The sequence below is a fragment of the Sylvia atricapilla genome, chromosome 1 (assembly GCF_009819655.1).
Source record: "Sylvia atricapilla isolate bSylAtr1 chromosome 1, bSylAtr1.pri, whole genome shotgun sequence".
Classification (NCBI taxonomy): Eukaryota; Metazoa; Chordata; class Aves; order Passeriformes; family Sylviidae; genus Sylvia; species Sylvia atricapilla.
This window is the reverse complement of record NC_089140.1, coordinates 28635927-28655558: the sequence shown is the minus strand read 5'-3', so window position 1 is coordinate 28655558 and position 19632 is coordinate 28635927. Positions and strand designations below refer to the sequence as shown.

The 19632-nt window shown below is 34.8% G+C and overlaps 1 protein-coding gene across 1 annotated transcript in view; it reads left to right on the top strand.

Annotated features, from left to right (window-relative positions):
• Positions 1 to 19632, top strand: part of DGKB (diacylglycerol kinase beta) — a 328399-nt gene that overhangs the window by 121580 nt on the left and 187187 nt on the right. The window contains 4 exon segments of the mRNA XM_066318191.1: positions 6956 to 7030; positions 14440 to 14525; positions 16794 to 16883; positions 19360 to 19520. Coding sequence (XP_066174288.1) covers positions 6956 to 7030; positions 14440 to 14525; positions 16794 to 16883; positions 19360 to 19520 — 412 coding nt within the window.

Sequence of the window (19632 nt, the reverse complement as noted above, 5' to 3'; positions counted from 1 at the left end):
CCCAGTGGCCAGTAGTTTAAATTAGAAGCAGCATTCCATTTTCCAAATCCATGTATGATTTGCTTTTTGAAGACTTAGTAGTAGAGGCTCTCAAGGAAACCTTTTGATTTCTGTAGACAAGAAGCTTTCTAAAAATCCGGTTGAACTATTAGAGTCCAATCATACAAACTTAGACATATTAATTTTACACATGTCAGTAATTACATTGATTTAAATTTAAAATGTCTGAGTTTATTAGTTTAAGTGTTAATGTATAAGAAGCCTGCCAAAGTAGGGGTAAGGAGCATTCTCCTACTCAGGCAGGAATGCTGAATTAGTTTCCCCCTACACAGACTTTTCAGAGCATGTTTCAGGATTCCAAATGCTAACAATATGGTGATTTTTAATCATCCCATAAATCCCTAAATTTTTATAGCCCAATTCACTATGTCAGTGCTCTAACTTCAAGTCTTGAAGATGATTATGGTCTTTTGGCCAGGATCCAGCTGAAAGTGACTGTGAATACTGGTGATATGGGTATTGAGAAGCAAAAAAGGAGTGATGCAGTGTGATTCTAAAGCCTGGAACCAAGGAAGTGAACTACACTGGCTCAGCTTTCCCTACCTCCTCCACTTTGCCCCCCTTTGATCACATCTTCCTGTGCCCCTGAAAGTAAACTCTCAAAGGGGACAAAATCCTGCAGAGTAGTTGTAATTCTTAGAGCTAATGTCACTGTTAGGGACACAAAAGAATGAAGCAGGCAGCAGGAGGTCAAGCAGGAAAGCTCTCTATTTTATTTTTTGACTTCATCTTAAATACTTTTTACAAGCAAGCCAAAGATTGGCTACACAGGTAGCCACCTCTTCAGCTTCGTTGGTGAACATCACTATGAATCATCTTTCTTCTCCCAGGGGAGAAATACGTAAATTCTAAAAATATACATCGTTTACTTGAAGCTGCATGAGAACAAATGCAAACAGTGAAAAGCAGGTGAACTTGAGGCAACAAGCTAAGATTAACCAAAACTGTATTTGAAGGCCTCTGAGGGAACTGGTTATCACTAGAGAGCTGATTATCTAATCCCTGGACTGGTATACCTAGATATCAGCTATGTGTGTCAAAGGCAGTTAATGATCTAAAAGATTAATTCTAAACAGTTCAAGAACATGCCTTTGCAATTGGCACAGAGCAGTGTGAGCCATCCTCAAATGAGTTTTCATGTTTCAGCCACAGCAGCAGTGTGAGGCAGCCCTGGTCTGCTGTGCAGTCAGGAGTCCTGTGGAAAATAATCTGCACTAGCACCCAGCTTGACTTTTTATAGTACTGATATGAAATGAGTAGATCAGAGATCCAGTCTGCAATTATGTAGGTGAGAGGCAGGTTAGAGAGCTGCACTTACACAGTTAGTTATAGCCAAGAAACAATTTAATGAAATGCTGTTTCACAGCTTTCAGCTCCCAGCTCATAATTGGTCTCAAGTGTTACTATCTGAATGGGCTTAATGCTTTAGGGATGTCACTTAATGTTTGATATTCTCTGGGGTAAAAGCAAGTTTAAAATCTGATCCCCATCTCAGGCTCCTATTCTTCCCCTTCATATATTACAGTCTAACACTTCTCAGTTTATATCAATGAAACTGTTACTGAGGCCAAACAGATCACAGGAATTATTTGAATTTTAAAACTAGATGCCCTATACACACTTCATTCACTAGCACCATCATCCACAAGAGTCATTACGCAATTAAGTGTATAGCATGAGGGCACGCACCAGCAGCTGAAGAGAGTGAATTGTAAGAACCTCTTAAATTGACTTTGATACTACACACACACAAAATGTTAAATTGCATACTAATGTGTCAAGGTCACACTCAATATTTCTGGTTTAAGAGGAGCACATCAAAAGATCAACTGCACAGTCATGTAAACATATCCCTAATGGTCATTCACCATTAGGAGATAATATCTCACAGTTAGATCTAAAGCCAAATTCAAAAAGGTTTAAAAAAGTCCCCATATGGACTATTTGTTGAAATGAGGGTTTCACTCCATTTTTTAAATGTTATTGTTTCATATCAGTGCCAGTAGCAAAACCATAAAGAGGGATCTGAAGAGTGCATCTTAGTTTGAATATGCAATCTAAGTCTAAACATTCTCAGGAGAAATATTACTGAACTTTTTTTAGTTTTCCTGAGTTTTATCTGTCTGCTTTACAGTCAGTAACCAGAAAGAGATTCCCATATATTCCCCACCCTCCAATTTTGTGGCAGTTTTATGTTGTGGAAGGTAAAAATCATAGGACGTTTCAAGACATAAATTACTTTGCAAAATGAATAGTTATGGTGATTCACAGATTTCCTCACACTTGGAAGGGACCCCCAAGGATCATCGAGTCCAACATTTAAGTGAATGGCATTCAGGTCGGGGTTTTTGATTACAGCAATTTTTTCATCTGGTCAGGTGCTGAGAGGGTGGGATTAGAGGATACACTGTAATAAAAGTAAGATTTCCCTATTGGTGAGGGAAAAAAAAAAAAAGGGAAAGCAAAACAAACCCACAACCTTCTAATTTTTGTGGATTGGAATTTCATTATCTTAATACATTCAGATGAAGAAAATCTTCTACTGAAGGCTGTTCCTCAGTTTTTACTTGGGATTCTCTGTATTTGAGAGGTCACAATGAATGAAACTAAGATTTCTAATTGACTTTCATTGAGCACAGAAAGGTTACTGCAGATTGTCAAGACTCCAGTGTTCCCACAGTTCCCCATATGAGTTTTTATGCTTTACCATATGGTAACCTCACCCATTTCATTACCTTTATTCTTGGAGAGAGTTTATGCATCCAGCTGAAAACTAGTTGAATAAATGCATATCCCTAGTAATACAAGGTCGTTTCCTCTTGCATTTTGTAATTTTTTTCAAATCTCTCAAATGCAAAATAATAGAACTGAGGACCATTTAAAGGTAAAAGAAGTTTGGTTCTTTAGTTTTAGTTTTTAAATGTTCAAACAGAGGGGTTGTTGGAAACAAATGGATATGTAGAAGTGCATTTAGAGCACAAAAATATGTTCTCTATAACCGTATCTTATCAATATATTATAACATTTTCATTATATTAGAAATTCAGTTTTTCAGAATGTGTAGTGATAAATGTGTTCTTCCTGAATAGGTTTCTACTTTAAAGACCAGTGCTATGAGTTTAAAATATAATTGCAAAATAAAGAATTGTGACCATAGCCCTATTATATTTTCTCCTCAATTAAGAGGTTAATAATTGTGAAACTCAAGTGTATTTACAGTTATTTGAACTTGATGATTTTGTTTAATAGACAATACAAATGTTTGAAATAGAATAAAAAACGTAAGTCTAATGTTTATTTAGAAGAAGTAGAAAAATACAATTAAAGTTGATAAATTTAAGGCTTTCACATACTAGAAATGGATTTTAACTGAGCATGACACTGAATAGGAGTTGATCAAACCCAGGCAAGTGAATTCCTCAGACAATATCACACCGTAACATTTTCAGTGGTTGTGCATGAAATGGGCAGGTATAATTAATTTAATCCAAAAAAAAAAGCAGAACATCCATTTCATGGTAGGGCTATCAGTTTGGGATGTCTGCATTTATGATCTGACTAAACAAGGCAACAGTTTTCAATAATCTGTGAATAGAATGTATATATATAGTACACTGTTCACAAAGTGATTCCTTTCAACAGAAGGAATATAGAACAAAGGTGTAGTGCTTCTAAAGGCTGTTGTTAAGGGTAATGTTTCTCACATAAGAGTCCTTCTAAATCATGGTATTGTTTTGCCATACTCATTACTTTGATTTCCACTTCCCCATTTTCCAGTTTATTTGCCTGACCAGAGGGTGATTTTACACAATTGTTTCCTTGACAAATGTACTGTTGGATGCACTGGAGATCAGCTTCCGTATGCTGACGTTTTCCTGCTGACTCCACATTCACTGTCTGTGCAATACAGGTTGATGATATTTTTAACCTTTGCTGTTTTCAAATAACTTGGGTTCATAGTAGCTCTTCCCTCCACCCCTCTGACTAATTTGCCTTTCTGAGCTTTCATTTAGCATTGAGACAAAATGTAAAAGCAGTTTCAAATGATTTTTTCAAATATTGTATGTCTGGGAGAGAAGATAACTAGCATTTATTATTTCGGAGAGGGGTCCTTGGCTTCTTCCTTGTCTGACATCAGGGTTAAATTAAGCCCACATTAACCACATCTTTAATAGCCCCTAGAGGACTGAAGATGCATCCCCCAGTTGTGGCAGAAGGCAGTGCCGTGGGCAGCTTTTTCCACAGTGTAGTCAACTTTATTCCCAGTTTTGAATTGCCAGATAGTTTCTGGCCATTTATTTTCTCTTCTTTTTCAGAAGACAGCTTAATTTAACTCAGCCCAAGGTGCACTCAAAAGTATTTTCTTCAGCAGCCGAGCTTTTCAAAGATGATGGCAGTTCCTTTTGCCATTCCTGAGATAATTTTCTGCCTCCTCAGTTATGCTAGCGGAGTATTTTGAGGTTTATATGATATCATGGGCATGATTTAAATAAAAAGACAAATGACGGTGAAGAAACTTCTCTGTGGATTTGTTTTTTAAATTGAATCTTTTTAGCTTTCCAGATCGCAGAATAACCCCAAAAGTAGTTACAGAAGCACAGCTGTTTGTTGACAAGTGGCAATTTCATAAAATGGCTTCATTCACGAAATTGCGTTTCATCACAGAAATGTCTTTTGGGGCATTTCCCACCACACCACCTCATGGCCTTGTCAGCACGAATCTCCAGTCACAGTGAAGCTGCATCCAATTCCTTCCTCACATGTGGGAGCGAGGCGTTCAAAGCCATGCCAGTGTCACTGTTTGGTAATGTAGATGTAAAACTGGAAGGTCAAGTTAATGTCCATATCCTTGGCTTCCCCGTGTCACCATGTTAGATCTGGGTACAGCTTAGTGTGAAGGAAACATTTATAAAGTTATAAATGTTATAAAGTTTCTAATTTTTTTTTCTTTTGAGAATGTATGAATAGAAATAAGCCATCAATTTATGAATTTTACACAGACCAGAATACATAAATGTGTTTAATAACCTAAAGTTTGATGTCTCATTTGCACTGAGTCATTATGGAGTGATTAGCAGATACTGATGGCCATGAATGGTATACACCGAGTCAAGTAGTATTCAGTGTAATCTCTTCATTATTGCAGTTGGCCTTCTGGGTTCTGAGTAGAAAAACCTACCGTCCTCTTTATTAAGAAGGCTTTTATAGTATTTCACTGTTACCTGACAGCAGCACTGTGAGAGTAGGTAAATGGCTAGTATGTTTTTTAGCACGAAACTTTAGGAAAATAACTCTTAGACCTTTGGGACTTTGTAAAAATACTGTTTATGAACTACTTATGGTCAACTACACAAATTAAATTAGTGTCACCTATGACCAGATTAAAGTCTACACATCTCTGAGAAGCAAGTCACACATACTAACTAGAAAACTCCTTTTACATTTGTAAAACGGGAATATGTATATCATGTTGAAATGCATTGTCGAAAGTCCGATTTAATCATCATCACAGCCATCAACACTGATGTGTGCGTACTTGTGAAATGAAACTAGTCATTTCATACTGACTTTTTCTGTCAGGAATGGCATCTGCAATATATTGTGGGGGTGTGTTTGAATAAAATGCTTTATGAAGGTGATATCGCTAAATAATTGAGAGGTTAAGAAAATATTCCAATTTGGCAGTTTTACAGATAATGATGAATTTGTTTATATTCAGTATTTTTACACACGTGTTCTCCAGCTACCTTGATAAATTATGCATTTCTATTAAGAAAAAACATGAAAAAAAAATCCCTGAATGTGCACATAGATTGTCTAGATGGTTTTATTTTGTATTTGAAAACATGGACATTTTAACCTAGGATTCAGCTCTTATTGTGCTTCTGTTTTGTTTAAGAGATTATAAAGAAAATATATATATCAGTGGAAAAATAAATGCTTTCTTAAAAACACTAAAAAATGCTAATTACCTTAAGGACAGAAACATTAACATTAAAACTAAGAAACATGGGTTTATAGTTTAAACTATTGCCATAGATCCCAGGTGTATATTTATTTATTCTCAGCTCCAACTCTTTTGTGTGCTTTCTTGTTTCTGTGTGAGAAAAAAATCACTACTGCATTCCAGTCAATGTAGGAAATTACATTTCTAATATTTGTAATGAAGAAACAAAATCTCTGTCATACTTTTAGATCAGTAAACTCAAATTTCTAAGTTTACACTTTTGAAGAAATAATTGCTGAGGGCTGGAAAACAAATGGGATCCCATGTGGGATAGGGCAATGCTTGTCATGCTGTATCAATAAATTGCTTCATATTATTCAGATAATTTTAAATAAGTGTAATTTAGTAAAACAGTGCTTCCAATCCTTTTTCATTTTCTTCGCATTCAGATGTAATCCTGAGGAAATATAGTCAACCACAGATTTTCTTTATCAGAATATTTTTCAGCCTATGCAGACATTTTTTGTGGGTGGCAAAGCCAATTAGCTCTTGCAATTAATTATACTTGTAATTCTGTGTTTGCAATAAATTTCAGGAAGAAATCTCTCCTTTGCCATGGAGTTGCTCTAATACAAATCAATATGCTTTCTGAAATGCTTTTTTGACTCACCTTTTCTTGTGTAATTATAGCGCTTTAATTTCTGTCTATACACAGCATTTGAATTGTTAATATCTTGTAGTACCTGTGTCTCAACTTTATACCCCACAGTACACTCTGTGTATAAATTATAATTGCTGTGTTCAAATATTTGATTTTTTTTATAAATGAGACCCTGCAGTTCAAATAATTACAATAAGTTCTAACTTTAATTCTTTAATTTGAAAGTTTTTAAAAGAATTCCAAATATGTAAGTAAATATTTTCTCCTTGTCTCTTTTACCTCTTCAGAATTTATAGAAAATTTCAGTACCTTTTAAATCCTCGTCAAGTTTATAGTCTTTCTGGAAATGGACCAATGCCAGGGTAAGTCTACAGTTAATATTATTACCAGGAACTCATTTAATAAAATACTGTATAATCGAATGAACAGACTGAAGTACATATAGCATGTTTGGAATGTATCAACACTGCAGTTCTCTGAGTGGCTGCAGAAATGTATAGGTATTATTTGTTTACCTGTACAAGTAAAGCTATGTCTGATGTTTTGCTGTAAACCATGCATTTTTCTGTAAGAACTGTGAGATAAACTTAATTCAGTTTGCAGCTTTAACTGCTGTTTCAGCAGCCTGAGTTCTTGGGGGTTACTTGTGTTGCGGATGTCAGTGGCCCCAAAGACTGACTAGCAAACATCTCTTTGTTTTGCTTAAACAGATACGTGCATGTGCATAGGTGTCTGTAATGTATTGGTGACTGCACACTTCTTATCAGTTACGTAATCTCGGAAATGTAGTGGTTGGAAAATGACTGGCCAGGCTGGATTGTGCTGGCAGTGACTTTTACTGTGGACCAAAGTGTTCTCTGGACCAGCTGGCATTGCAGTCCCTTGCTTAGTGTACTTCCTCCTGATTCTGATTAATTTGCTTTGGTGTGAATACAGGAGAATTACAGTGTATCAAACACTAACTTTGCCATGTGATATTGTCTCCTTTTTAAGTATTGGGTGCTTCGGTAGAAGAGAATTAGAGAAACCCTAAATATCTCCTCTGTATGCTATTTTGTATGTACTGGGTGCTATTTACTTACATCACTGAGATGTGAAATTTTACTCCTGTCAAAAGAGTTGCAGGAGAATATTAGGAGGTATACGTTCACTGACATTAAATTTTCACTGTCATTTGAATACTTTTCTTTTTAATCTTTGCATTTCTTATTTGTTTAGACCTTTAGATGTTTGTAACATTGATGAAAGTGAAAAGCATATTGGACTCAATCCTTTTAGAAGTTCAGACATCGTGCACTGCAGTGCGGCTAACATTAACCTGCCGAATGATGCAAAACCAGCCCAAAAAAAGGAGATAATGACATGCGTGATTTCTTTCATGCCTGTAATCATCTTGTATGATTACAGTGCTAGTGCTGTTTTTATTACTCAGTTGAAGCTTGTTGATTTTATGCTATTCTTGACACATACAGAAAATTTAAGTACTCTTAGTTCAAAGAATGGGTAGACTAGAATTAACTGAGACAAAACTAGTAATCAATATTGTTTTACATACTGTGTAATAGAAATGCCATGCTAGAAATTGAGAGGATGATTTTTTTAAAAAAACTGAAATATTTTGTTCATAGTCATCTTATTTCTTCAAAATTAAAAAAAAAAAAATCTGGCTCTGTTTCTGTCCATAAGTGACTTAGTTTTCATGAATCTTGCTATGTGAAGGAAAATGCATTTTAAGGCAGAGGCACAGGAGGGCAGTGTTAAGTTCAGGCTGAAACCCTGCACTGAAGCAATTTCAGCATTTGTCTTTTGAACAAGGACAGTGTTTTTTAGAAAATGTTTTCAATTTCGCTTTCTATTAGAAGTCGAAGTAGTTTTAGTTCAGAGTCACTTTGAAAAAAATTCTAATTAGTTTTCAAACAGGCACTGCTTGTTTTGGTATATTTTTTTTATTATTTTCACAGAAGTGAATAATCCTAAATTTCCAGTTTGGCTCCTGCCATCACTTCTTGCCCTGGGCAGTACTTTTTAGGCTGCATGTAATTTGGCCCTTAAGTGAGGAGTTGAATTAACTCTGTTATTTCACTTCTCAATATTTGTTTTATGAGTTGCCCAATAAAACCTGTCCGTTCATCCATCTGTCCACCTCTTCATCCATGTGTATAATGCAGTTATTTGGATTGTCAATCCAAATTTTATGTTTATGTAATCTTCTCATATTACATATGAAATTTAGATCAAAATGGAACAGATTTGGGTACTGCACAGCACAAAAAGCAGAAGCGTATTTCCTCATCTCAGTAAATTATTTAGTAGAAGGGCATAAACATAATGTATATTTATTTTAAAGCATTTATGATTACTGTGGTACATTTTAGTTGAGCCTGTTTTGAAAATTGTCTCTTGTTTCTTCTAAGTACTATTTTCAGCCATGTTTTCTCAGCCTAGAGAAGGTTTATAGTATTAGCTAAGATATTGCCTTTTTTTTTTTTTTTTTTTGTCAGAGCCAACCTGTCTGCTTTGACCCATAAATTAATGTTTTTGATTTTTGATGGTATTTTTCTCATGGGCTGCTGTCATCAAGCAAGAAGATAGCACTCACAGGTTTTGTAACTTGAGTTCCAAACAACTGTGGCTGACATGTATTGATATTCTCAGTTAATTTTTTGTCAAAAATCTAAGAAATCCCCTTTTTCAAATGGCAGAAAGAACAAAAAGAAAACTAGGAGACTAAGAAAATCATAAATCTTAGAGAGGCTGAAACTGCTGGTTTGGGTTTTTTTAAATGGCCAGAAGCTCAATTGCTATTTCTGTTGTTCTACCTCTTTAGTGGGATAAACACGTCCTTGCAGAGAAATGTGTTGAATAAGGGACTGCAAAATAGCAATTTAAAAAACCGCAAACCAAAACATAACCCCCAAAACCACAGAAAAGCCCCACCTTTCTTTGTACCATTTATTCTGTATTTTTCTATAACTATGAAAGTTAGCAGGCATATAGCAGGACAACAGAGAAATATGTTGAGCAAGTTGACAATGATTTTTAGTATCACAAACCCAGTGTACCCTTTCTGATGTGAATTTATTGCCTACTTTCATAATAGATGGGATGGTATGTGGGGAAGTGCAGGAACAGCAGCCATGACATTTCTTGCAGCTTCTTTGCCTGCCTAAGCTAGGGTTTTTGGAGCAGTTTTTGTCAAGACACGTGTACATAGTCTATGTTAAAATATGTACATGTTGCAAATAAACCTCATGGCAGCGACTCTTGCACTGATTCATTTCCAGGAATGGAGACCTGCTGCGAGGCCTGAAATCAGGAAACTCTAAGCCAAAGGGTAACAGCACACTTTAAATATGGGTATAATAATTAATGCTTTAGACATTCTTTAATTGGCAGTAGAGGGATACGAGTGAGCTGGAGAAATATTGTAAGATCTGCAGCTGAACACAGGCATAAAAGGTACTCCACAGTTACAGAGTGCCACAGTTAACACAGTGACGCGAAAATTGCTGGGCTGATGCATTGTGTAATTTGTGCCTAGCACCTGTGTTTTTTGCTATGAAAAGAGTTTCCCTGTTTGGTTGTTATATCTCTATGGGAGTCTTCTACTTCTGACAGCAACTGTTATTGTGGATTTAATGATCTTGAAGAATCTGAAATTCAGTTATTGTTCAACTCACAGAGAGGTAAATAATAGCAGGATGAATAGCAGTCAAGCCACAGAGCTGCAGGACTCTGTAGAGAGGTCAGCGCTTCACAAAGTCTTTGTCCCTCTGAAAAGGCCTCTCTTCCCTAAAGTTCTATTATTTAAAATGTCTAATTTATGGTATTTTTATACTCTATTATAGAAATTATATCCACAAAAGTTGTATTTCTTTGTAACTTCCATAAGCATTTAATTTGGAGAACATCTGCTTTTAAAATTCTAGCTGCAAGTTTGCCCCAACAGACCTTTCTAGATCTTAAATTCTGCCCACTTAAAAGATGCCCAGGACAGCAAAGATGAATCCCTACAACTTACACTGTAATTTAGTCGGGAATCTACAGCACCTGGGCTTTTTTACCTTCACAAAGCAATAGGAGATCCTTTATTTTCTTCCAAACAAAATATTGAATCTGGTCCATATTTTCTCGGAAGAATTACATTTTTGCCAAAGAATGGCAAAGTCAGTAATGGTGGGTTGGTTGTACTCTAATGATACAAATTGTTTTTGTACACCACAAATCCGTAGTACTTAGAATTCACAAAGTCTTCACATATGAGACTTAAATCCTGAATTTAGAGATATATTTTAAGCAGTTGTTTAACAATATCTTTTGCCTTTATGACATCTGTGATGTTGGCACCTGAAACCTATCCTGAGATCCACTAGTGGATTATTCTTTTGGGCTGTAAACAGTCTTAAGTTTTGCTTCCACTGTGAGTGAAGAATGCTGAATGATTTCATGCATTGCTGTTATGCCACCTTGTGTGGCTGAGTACCTGAAGTTCTGGATAGTGCACTGCATTTGGGTATAACAGTCATGTGCAGGTAACTAAATGGAGAATACCGCAATTTATGTTTTCATTACTGTGAGTAAAACTTCAGTTTTACTCTAATAAATTAAATTAATTAAATTAAAAGAAATACTTTCGATATTTCTCTAAACAGTTCTGTAAGAATGTGTATGTGTTTGCTACCTGTGCATAAATCAATGAACTGCATGATTCAAAATCAAATTTACATCCTCTAGCATTGGTATTTTATTCATAAATAGATCCCCTGCATTCCTATGAATTTGATGAGGTGATTATGAAAAACTGAATTAGAGTAATATAGGTAGCTGAAACAATTGCCCTCTTTCAGGTGGAAATTACTGATTTATCAGCAGAAACTCAGTAACTGCCCTTGAATCCATGTTTCTGGAAAAATAAAATAAAATTAGGCTGATGTCGATCATTTTCAGCGTTTCAAATTTTTCCAAGAAAATAGGATAAAATTTTCTATTCTGGTCTTTTAACTGAGGATGACATTGCACAAAATCTTTGCAATGACTTCCTTTTTTTTTTTTTTTTTTTTCTTCACTGAAAATCACTTTTACTAAGTCCTTCTCCAGCATTTTTTTTAAATTCTTTTCAAACCATGTGAAAAATGGTGGGTGAAAAGTAACAGGTGCTATTAAAACACTAACTGAGTACAGTTTTCTTGGTAAGTGATACTGATTTTCTCCCTAAAGGTCTATAAAGAAATGTGTCAAATTCTTTCTTTACAATTGTAACACTTACTGACTCTGAATGAAACCTTATAAAACAGAAAACTGTGTTCCCTTCCCAACTCCTAATGTAGGCTGCACATTCTAATTCAATGAATAAGATTTATTTACATATATAATTATATAACTATATTTAATTTTATAAATTAATTTGATTTTATAAATATTTATATCTGGTATAGTATATTTATATACACTGCATTTATATATGCAAATATACACTGTAACATGCATTATTTTTATGTATTTTGTGTGTTAGATTTTTATATAATGCATGTATAATTTTTATATTTAAATTTATAAAAAGAAAAAGTTATTTGAATTTAATGCCATACTTTGCTTGGAAAATTCACTGTCTGTGAATATAAAAAGCTGCAAGGGAAATACAAATGCAGCTAATTGAAAATGTTTTTGACAGTATGATTTCACCAGATTTTTCAGTCCCCCACCTTTTTAAAAGTTACACTTTTTTGATGAAGCTTAACTATACAGTCAAAACAGAAAGAATGTTTGATATCCATATGGTGAAGAAGCTTGTTTATAAAAAGAGACAGAGGTTTAGGTCTGTATTCTGCCAGTCTGGAGAAATGTTAAAATGAACCCTGTGGTTTTGGTATTGTTTTGGTTGGTTGGTTCTTTCCAGACTTTCTTTTCTGTATCTGCTGCATGAGGTAGAAATGCTTAAATACTTAGAAGTCAGTACCCTGTCATCACCTCTGGGCTGTAATTTGACTTTAAATTAAGCTGAAGTACTCTCAGTATAGGAGGCAATGTAATTACACCTGGTAACTCTCTGCCAACCCAACCCATTTGGCTTGAAGGGGGAAAGCTGGTGGCGTGGCAGGGGGCGTTTGTCTCCATGCCAGGCCTTGAGAAGGGATGGATGAATGAACATGCGCACCTGTGGGCCAGGGCACAGCTCAGTGCCTGCCCTTGAAGTGCTGTGATGTGACTTCCAGCAGAGGATCTTCCCGCACAGGCCCTTATTAGATGTGTTCCCCACGTGTACCCAGTCACATTTGGCACATGACATTTTGGGTCACGGGAGATCCTACCGCACTCCTGTAGATGTGTGAAGTAGAACATAAGAGGGGTGAGAAGGGCAGGGCAGCCTTTAATAGAGGGCAAGTAAGCATCCTTCAGGCTTAACATTTGCACTTGAAATTGCTTAAGAGCTCTTCCGAGCAAAGAAAATTATGGAGGGTGGGACAGGTGATGGGCTTAATTCTACGCAGCTTGGCTAAAATTGAAATTTGGTCAAAAACTAACAGAACAAGAAGTTGTCCTGTCATCTTCTACATATTACGTAACTTTTTTGGTCATTGTGTTTTTCATTTCCTTCTCCCATTCTTGCTTTTTTACTCTGTAATTTTTCATGTGTTCTTAATTTTATCAAGAGGTCCAAAAGAATTTTAAAACTTTCTAAGGACAAAAACAACATTCTCCTTGCAGCATTATTATTTCGTATGGGAAACAGTTGGAATTAAATACCTGCAAGCTATTGTATGTATTTGCTTGTATTCAAGAATTTGCATAAAATATATTAGTTTTGCGTTTATTAGAAGATTACAAACTGGATATCAGGTCTGGTCACTAGAATACAGAATATCCAGTAAGATACCTGTAATACTAATGAATGCAATATATATGAATGAACATACACATACATACATAGTAATACAACAAAATTACTGGAACCTTTTTGTCTAGTGGCAGTTCACGTGTAAGAACTGATTTCAATATGTGTCAAAAGCTATCCTGAACTGATGTGTTTAAATTAAAATACTGCACCTTAGCCTTGTTGTAATATATCCTCACTTTCCAGCATTATGCAACATTGTTACAAAATGAAGTGGATGAGGGGGTGGTGATACTCACTTGATGGCCATGGAAAGGGATATAGCCAAGAAAATATCACTAAAGATATTTTACTTTTAAAATGTGGTTTTTAGGACAGTGGAATGAGGGCCTTCAATCTGATGCTTTCTCATTTTGTGTCAGACCATGATGCAAAGTTGTTTTTACCAACCACAGAATGTTCAACTTAGTATGTACCAGTGTTCTACCAGAAATATGAAATTCTCATATGTCTTTATTAGAAAGAACTTCACAAGTAAATATTATGGCTAATACATAGACAACTTAAGACGTTTCTCTCTTGAGAGACTACCTATCCATTTACAACTAAGTGAACAGAGAATGTTTTCTGACAATAGTTTCAAACGACATTTGAAGGCAGACAAATATTGGACTAACAGTCAGGTCCAAACTTTTTCTAGTGTTTGTGTCCCATAATAACCCTTGAATTAGTAACTTTACTTGACATTTTTCAGGTAATACTGATAATAATGAATAATAATGTTGGACTGTATTTGTCTAAAAAATGACTACATAAGCAGAAGTGATTTTTATTTTAAATTATCATTTGCTATTAAATAAAATGTCTTAAGCCATGGCATTTTTACATAATGCACAATTATACTGATCATAATTTGGTATCTTCACTTACTCTTTTTAGGTTAAATTTTTTCCGAGATGTTGCTGAGTTCAGAGTACTAGCATGTGGTGGAGATGGAACAGTAGGCTGGATTTTGGATTGCATAGGTAATCTATGGCCTTTGCACAGTTTTGCTTGCCTCATGGTTTTCTCTTTATTGGTCTTCCTTATATACCAATGCATGAATACAGCTATTTCAAACAACAACTTGTTCATTTTAATTTTTGAAATGTGTTAGTTTGGGACATGGTTATTTTTAAGTGTACTCAAATTGCAAAAGTTATTTAAGATCTCTAGACAAGTTCAGTGTTTCTGGATTTCCTGAAAGCAAGAACTTTGAATTAATCTGTTTTAATTTCAGTTCCAAGTCTATTCCCCAACTGAATCAAATCTAACTTGCTAATTTCAAGACAATTTAATTTAGCTCACTTGCTTTTTTTAATTATCAATTTTTTCTTTATTCTATAGTATCCTATAATGAAGATAATGTATTAAGAGATAATTCAATTTTGGAGTTTTTTCAGTCAGTTTTCTGCAAAGTCCTCTGTAAAAATCAAAAGGAAGGCCCAGAAGTCAAGTTATTACAGACTTTGAAGACTTAATTTTTTCAAAGATTATTAAGGAGAATGTCTTCCACATCACATGATGATTTATTTGGTGTTAGGCTGCAGAGAAAAATAGTGGGCATGTGTTATGATGGAAATGAGGAAGTGAATCAAGAGAGGTCAAAAGACTCACCTTAAGTTTTAATAAAATGTTTAACAGTGTGTGATTTGTGGGGGACCAGAAAACCTTTAAAATTTCACTGCAAAGTAAACTTGTTATCATGAAAGAATGATAGCAAAGGAATATTTCTAATCTTGGTTGAAAAAAGTCTTTTCACAAATGCAAGCTACTGCAAATAACTCTCAAATAGCTTTCAGAGTTATAAATTAATACACAGATACATCAAGTGCATTGCCTAAATATTGGAAGAAACAAGTTTTTGCAGCTGTTAATTGTGTCATCAATTTTTTCATGAGGTCTAAAATGTCATGCAGTTATTTTCCCTTTCAGTAACATACTGTGTTCTGCAGCATTTTTTGTGGTATGGAACTAAGAAATTACTTAGGGATGCAGGAACCATCTTTTTTCATAGGTGCAGAAAATATATTTTCAATGATGTCTTTTAGGGAGCTAAAAGCACTTTAGCATATAAAGTGTAAGGATACACCTGTTTCTAAACAGGTTTCTAATTTGGTCTTCCCTGATGTCTTGATAAACAAAGAGCTTTAGCTCAGAGGACAGCAAAAAAAAAAAAAAAAAAGAAAACTAAAACAAAATGAACAAAAGGAAAAAATTCTTACCAGTTTGAAATATTAAAACTTTTTAAAAATTGCTCTATTAAATATTACATTCTCTGAACGATTTCCATTAAACTTTTTATGTGAATGTTAAATCTTTCTAAAATATTGATAAATATAGATTTCCCTGCTACATCCATTGTATAGATAAACTGCTGATTATTGCTGATAATTGTGCATAGTTCTATAAACAAAATAACTGTTTGATTAATTATCACTTTTAAACTAGATATGCTATTCATTCACATTAAATGAGAAATTTGACAAATTATATATTTGAAATATATGTTCCAGCTTTCTGAAAGGCTGCATTTCTTGACAAGGGTTTTCTCACCGGATTTTGAAAACATTCTTGGGCTTACAATGCTACAGAAATACCAGTAAAGACTGAAGAGATGCTATAAATTTGTTCATTTCAAAACATTGTTTAATAAATACAAAATTGTGACTGAAAGACTTATCAGACAGGTCAGTCTGCTCCCTTTGAATAGCAGATTTCATTCCTGAGGGGCAAACCTGTCTCATGTCTTGTGTTAGTTCCAAGGACTCCTTGGTAGTGGTGCTCAGGTGTAGACACAGCTCTGGGTGAATACACAGTTTAACATAAATTTGGTCTGCCAGGTGAATACATAGAGGGTTCACCTCATTATTCGTGGCCTTAACTATTACTCTTCTGTATTCACAGCTGGGAATGGCAGAGCTGAGAACACTGTATTCAGTCTTGGAAAGTTCTTCGGTATCATTGTTTATAAATGTTTATCATATCTATGATTCACAAGGTCCTTATGATAACAAAGTAGTCAATTAGGATTAAAAAATCCTTATGATAATTGAGTAAATTAGGATTAGGGATTGAATATTGAGTGGAGAAGGGGCTACAAAATGGATTGACTTGGTGAAGTGCTCTTTGTAGAGGAGGCAGCATAATTTCATATGCAATCACTGAAACAAAACCTAACATAGTTATATAATACCATGCAATTAGATAATTTTTATTCCTTATTTGTGTTTTTTTTCCTTCTTTATTCACAGAGAAAGCGAACTTGATTAAGCATCCTCCTGTTGCTATCCTGCCTCTTGGGACTGGCAATGATTTAGCAAGGTGTCTGAGATGGGGAGGAGGTAAACACAAATGAAAATGCAATTTATTATGGAATTAAAATTAAAAAAACCTTCTGCATCAACACCTACATTTGGATTTGTTTTTGTAAAGAGCCATTATCACCTTTTCTGGTTTTGGAATGATCTGTTTGTAATTGTTACATAGATATGTAAGATATTAAAGATTTCACACTCCATACCTTGTTTGTAGCCTCTGCTGGCACCAGAAATGTTCCAAGGTGTAATGAGAATAGTGTATAGCTGTTAGGGTGTATTTTTACCACCTGTATTGCAGTTACTGCTTGTAAAGGGAGCAGTTTTAAATGGGGTTTGATTGAGACCATTCTGAAAGGGTTATTGACAACATTTATAAATGGGTTAAGAGTGATTTAATCTTTAAAAATATTAAATTAAAAACATGTCTCAGCCTCGGACTTTGGTTCCTTTGGTCCATTCCATTTCTGTTTTTCTGCAGAGGATTCCAGACAGAAAGAGCTGTGGTACTGTTTATTAGAAAATGAGAAGGCAAAGAATGCTGAAAGAAGAATACTTAGAAAATCAAACCTTTAATACCCTTTGCATCCTTTCCTGGATATATGGAGACTTGCTTTCAGCTCCTCCAAAAAACTATATTACAGGATAACTTGAAGGAGACAAAAGTGAGAAAAATCTTAGACAAGATTCAGTCTGTGGTGAAAGCACCTCAATTTATGGGCTCATAGCCAGGTCTGTTTCAGGTCTTGGTTATTTTAGTTGAGATGTTTTGTATTTGGAACTTGGTTGCTTTATTTGAAGTTCTCAGCCTTTGCAGGTATCTTACTTCTTCTATCTCATCAGTTTCCTTTCCAAATGTCTTCCTTGTTGCCAGATAGTCTTACCAAACTCTCAGTAGTTTTCATGCTATAGCACTTGTTAACCATAATGTTCTGTCAAATCATTTGAGAATCTCCTTTATTTTGTCTGTCACAACTATTAATTGTTTACATGCTCACAGTCTTAGGGGGAAAAAAGGAAAACGAATGAGACAAAACCTATTCTAATCAGTCTTGCTTAACTTTCTGAATTGTTCGTAGTGTCATGGAATAACTGAAAGAGGTCATAGGAAGTCACTAGTCCAATCTGTTGTTCTAAGCAGGGTCAGCCATGAGAATATTTAATTACATTATCTGGGACCTGTCCCTACCTTCATCTTTATTTATGTTCTGTATCTTAAGTGATTCCATTTGGACTAAAGTAGAAAAAACAATAGGGAAATATTGTTTCATCAAATTATGGGTTTCATCATTCTTTGCCCAGTTGCTTTGTGGTAAACAATACCATAATACAGATTTTCTGGAATTTCCATAGATAGGAGAGGAGACAGAGATTCGAGAAACTAAATTGCTGGTGAACGATCTCAAGGATGCAGAGAAATGGAATTGTGCATCTGCTGTCATGTGGTGGTTAACAGTAACTAGCAAAAGTGTGCCAGAAAACCATAAGCAAATACATGAGCAATGGGGTTTGAGCAAGGAGGCTTTGAGTGGCTTGCCATGCTAAAGCTGTTAATGACACCAGCAGTACATATGCTTGAATAGGAAATCTTTTTTTTTTCTGCTTTGAAAAAGGACTAAATCCCCAGATCTTAGCTATCTTTTAAAAAGTCATTTGTTCCGAGTTGATAATGTCACTTTAGTAAAACCCCCACAGTTTTTCTTCATGTACATGTGTGTATGTTGAATATACTCATGAGTGCATACACAAATTTTCTGCTCAGTTTAGTGAATTACATGTGAGTGCTTATTTGAAACTAAGAATAAGTTCTCTCTACAAAGCATGATGCAGCTCATGAAGAAGTTTTTTAAATAAGCAAAAATATTACTTTTGCTGATACTTTTAGTTTCAGCTATGAATTTGAAATTTTGGATTTGTTCTGCTAAACCAGATTGAGACAGTCCATGAAAATTAGTAGATAGCTTTTAACCATTCAGTGTTGTGTCAGGCAAAACAGCAATATAGCTCTTTTCCATAAATTTTGAAATACAAGGAATTTAAATATTAATTTCTCATCAAGAGCATTTTGCAAAATGTAAGTTAGCTTTATGGGTCATTTGGAAAATTCAATATATTGGCAAATTTTGAAGATATAATGATTTTCTTCATCACAAATTTGATGTCCACAGAAATACGTACAATTTTTCTAAATTTGCATGTTGAATTAGCTTTCTATTTGTACATCTTTTAATGACAGGTGCTGTAAAATTGTCAATACTTCAAGCACAATCCTACTTTTCAGGTCTTACATGCATTGCTTTAATTTTTCCAGTCATAAAATCATAGAATGTTTTGGATTGGAAGGGCCTTTAAAGGTTAGTTAACTAGTCCAACCCTCCCTGTAATGAAACAGGGGCATCTTCAATTAGATCAGGTTATTCAGAGTCTTGCCCAACCATCTAGAAAGAAAATGTAATGAAAATTTATTATGCTTGATTAAATAACTGGTTTTATGTTTTGCTAGGGTATGAAGGGGAGAATTTGATGAAGATCTTAAAAGACATTGAGAATAGCTCAGAGATTTTACTGGACAGGTGGAAATTTGAAGTAATACCCAATGATAAAGACGAGAAAGGAGACCCAGTGCCTTACAACATCATCAATAACTACTTTTCTATTGGCGTGGTAAGACTTATGCTTATCATTAAGTGATTTTCTTTTTCTGTTTTGAATAAATATTTGCATCACATGCCTTTGAGTGAAGAACTGTTGGCTAGATATAATTTATAATGTTGTT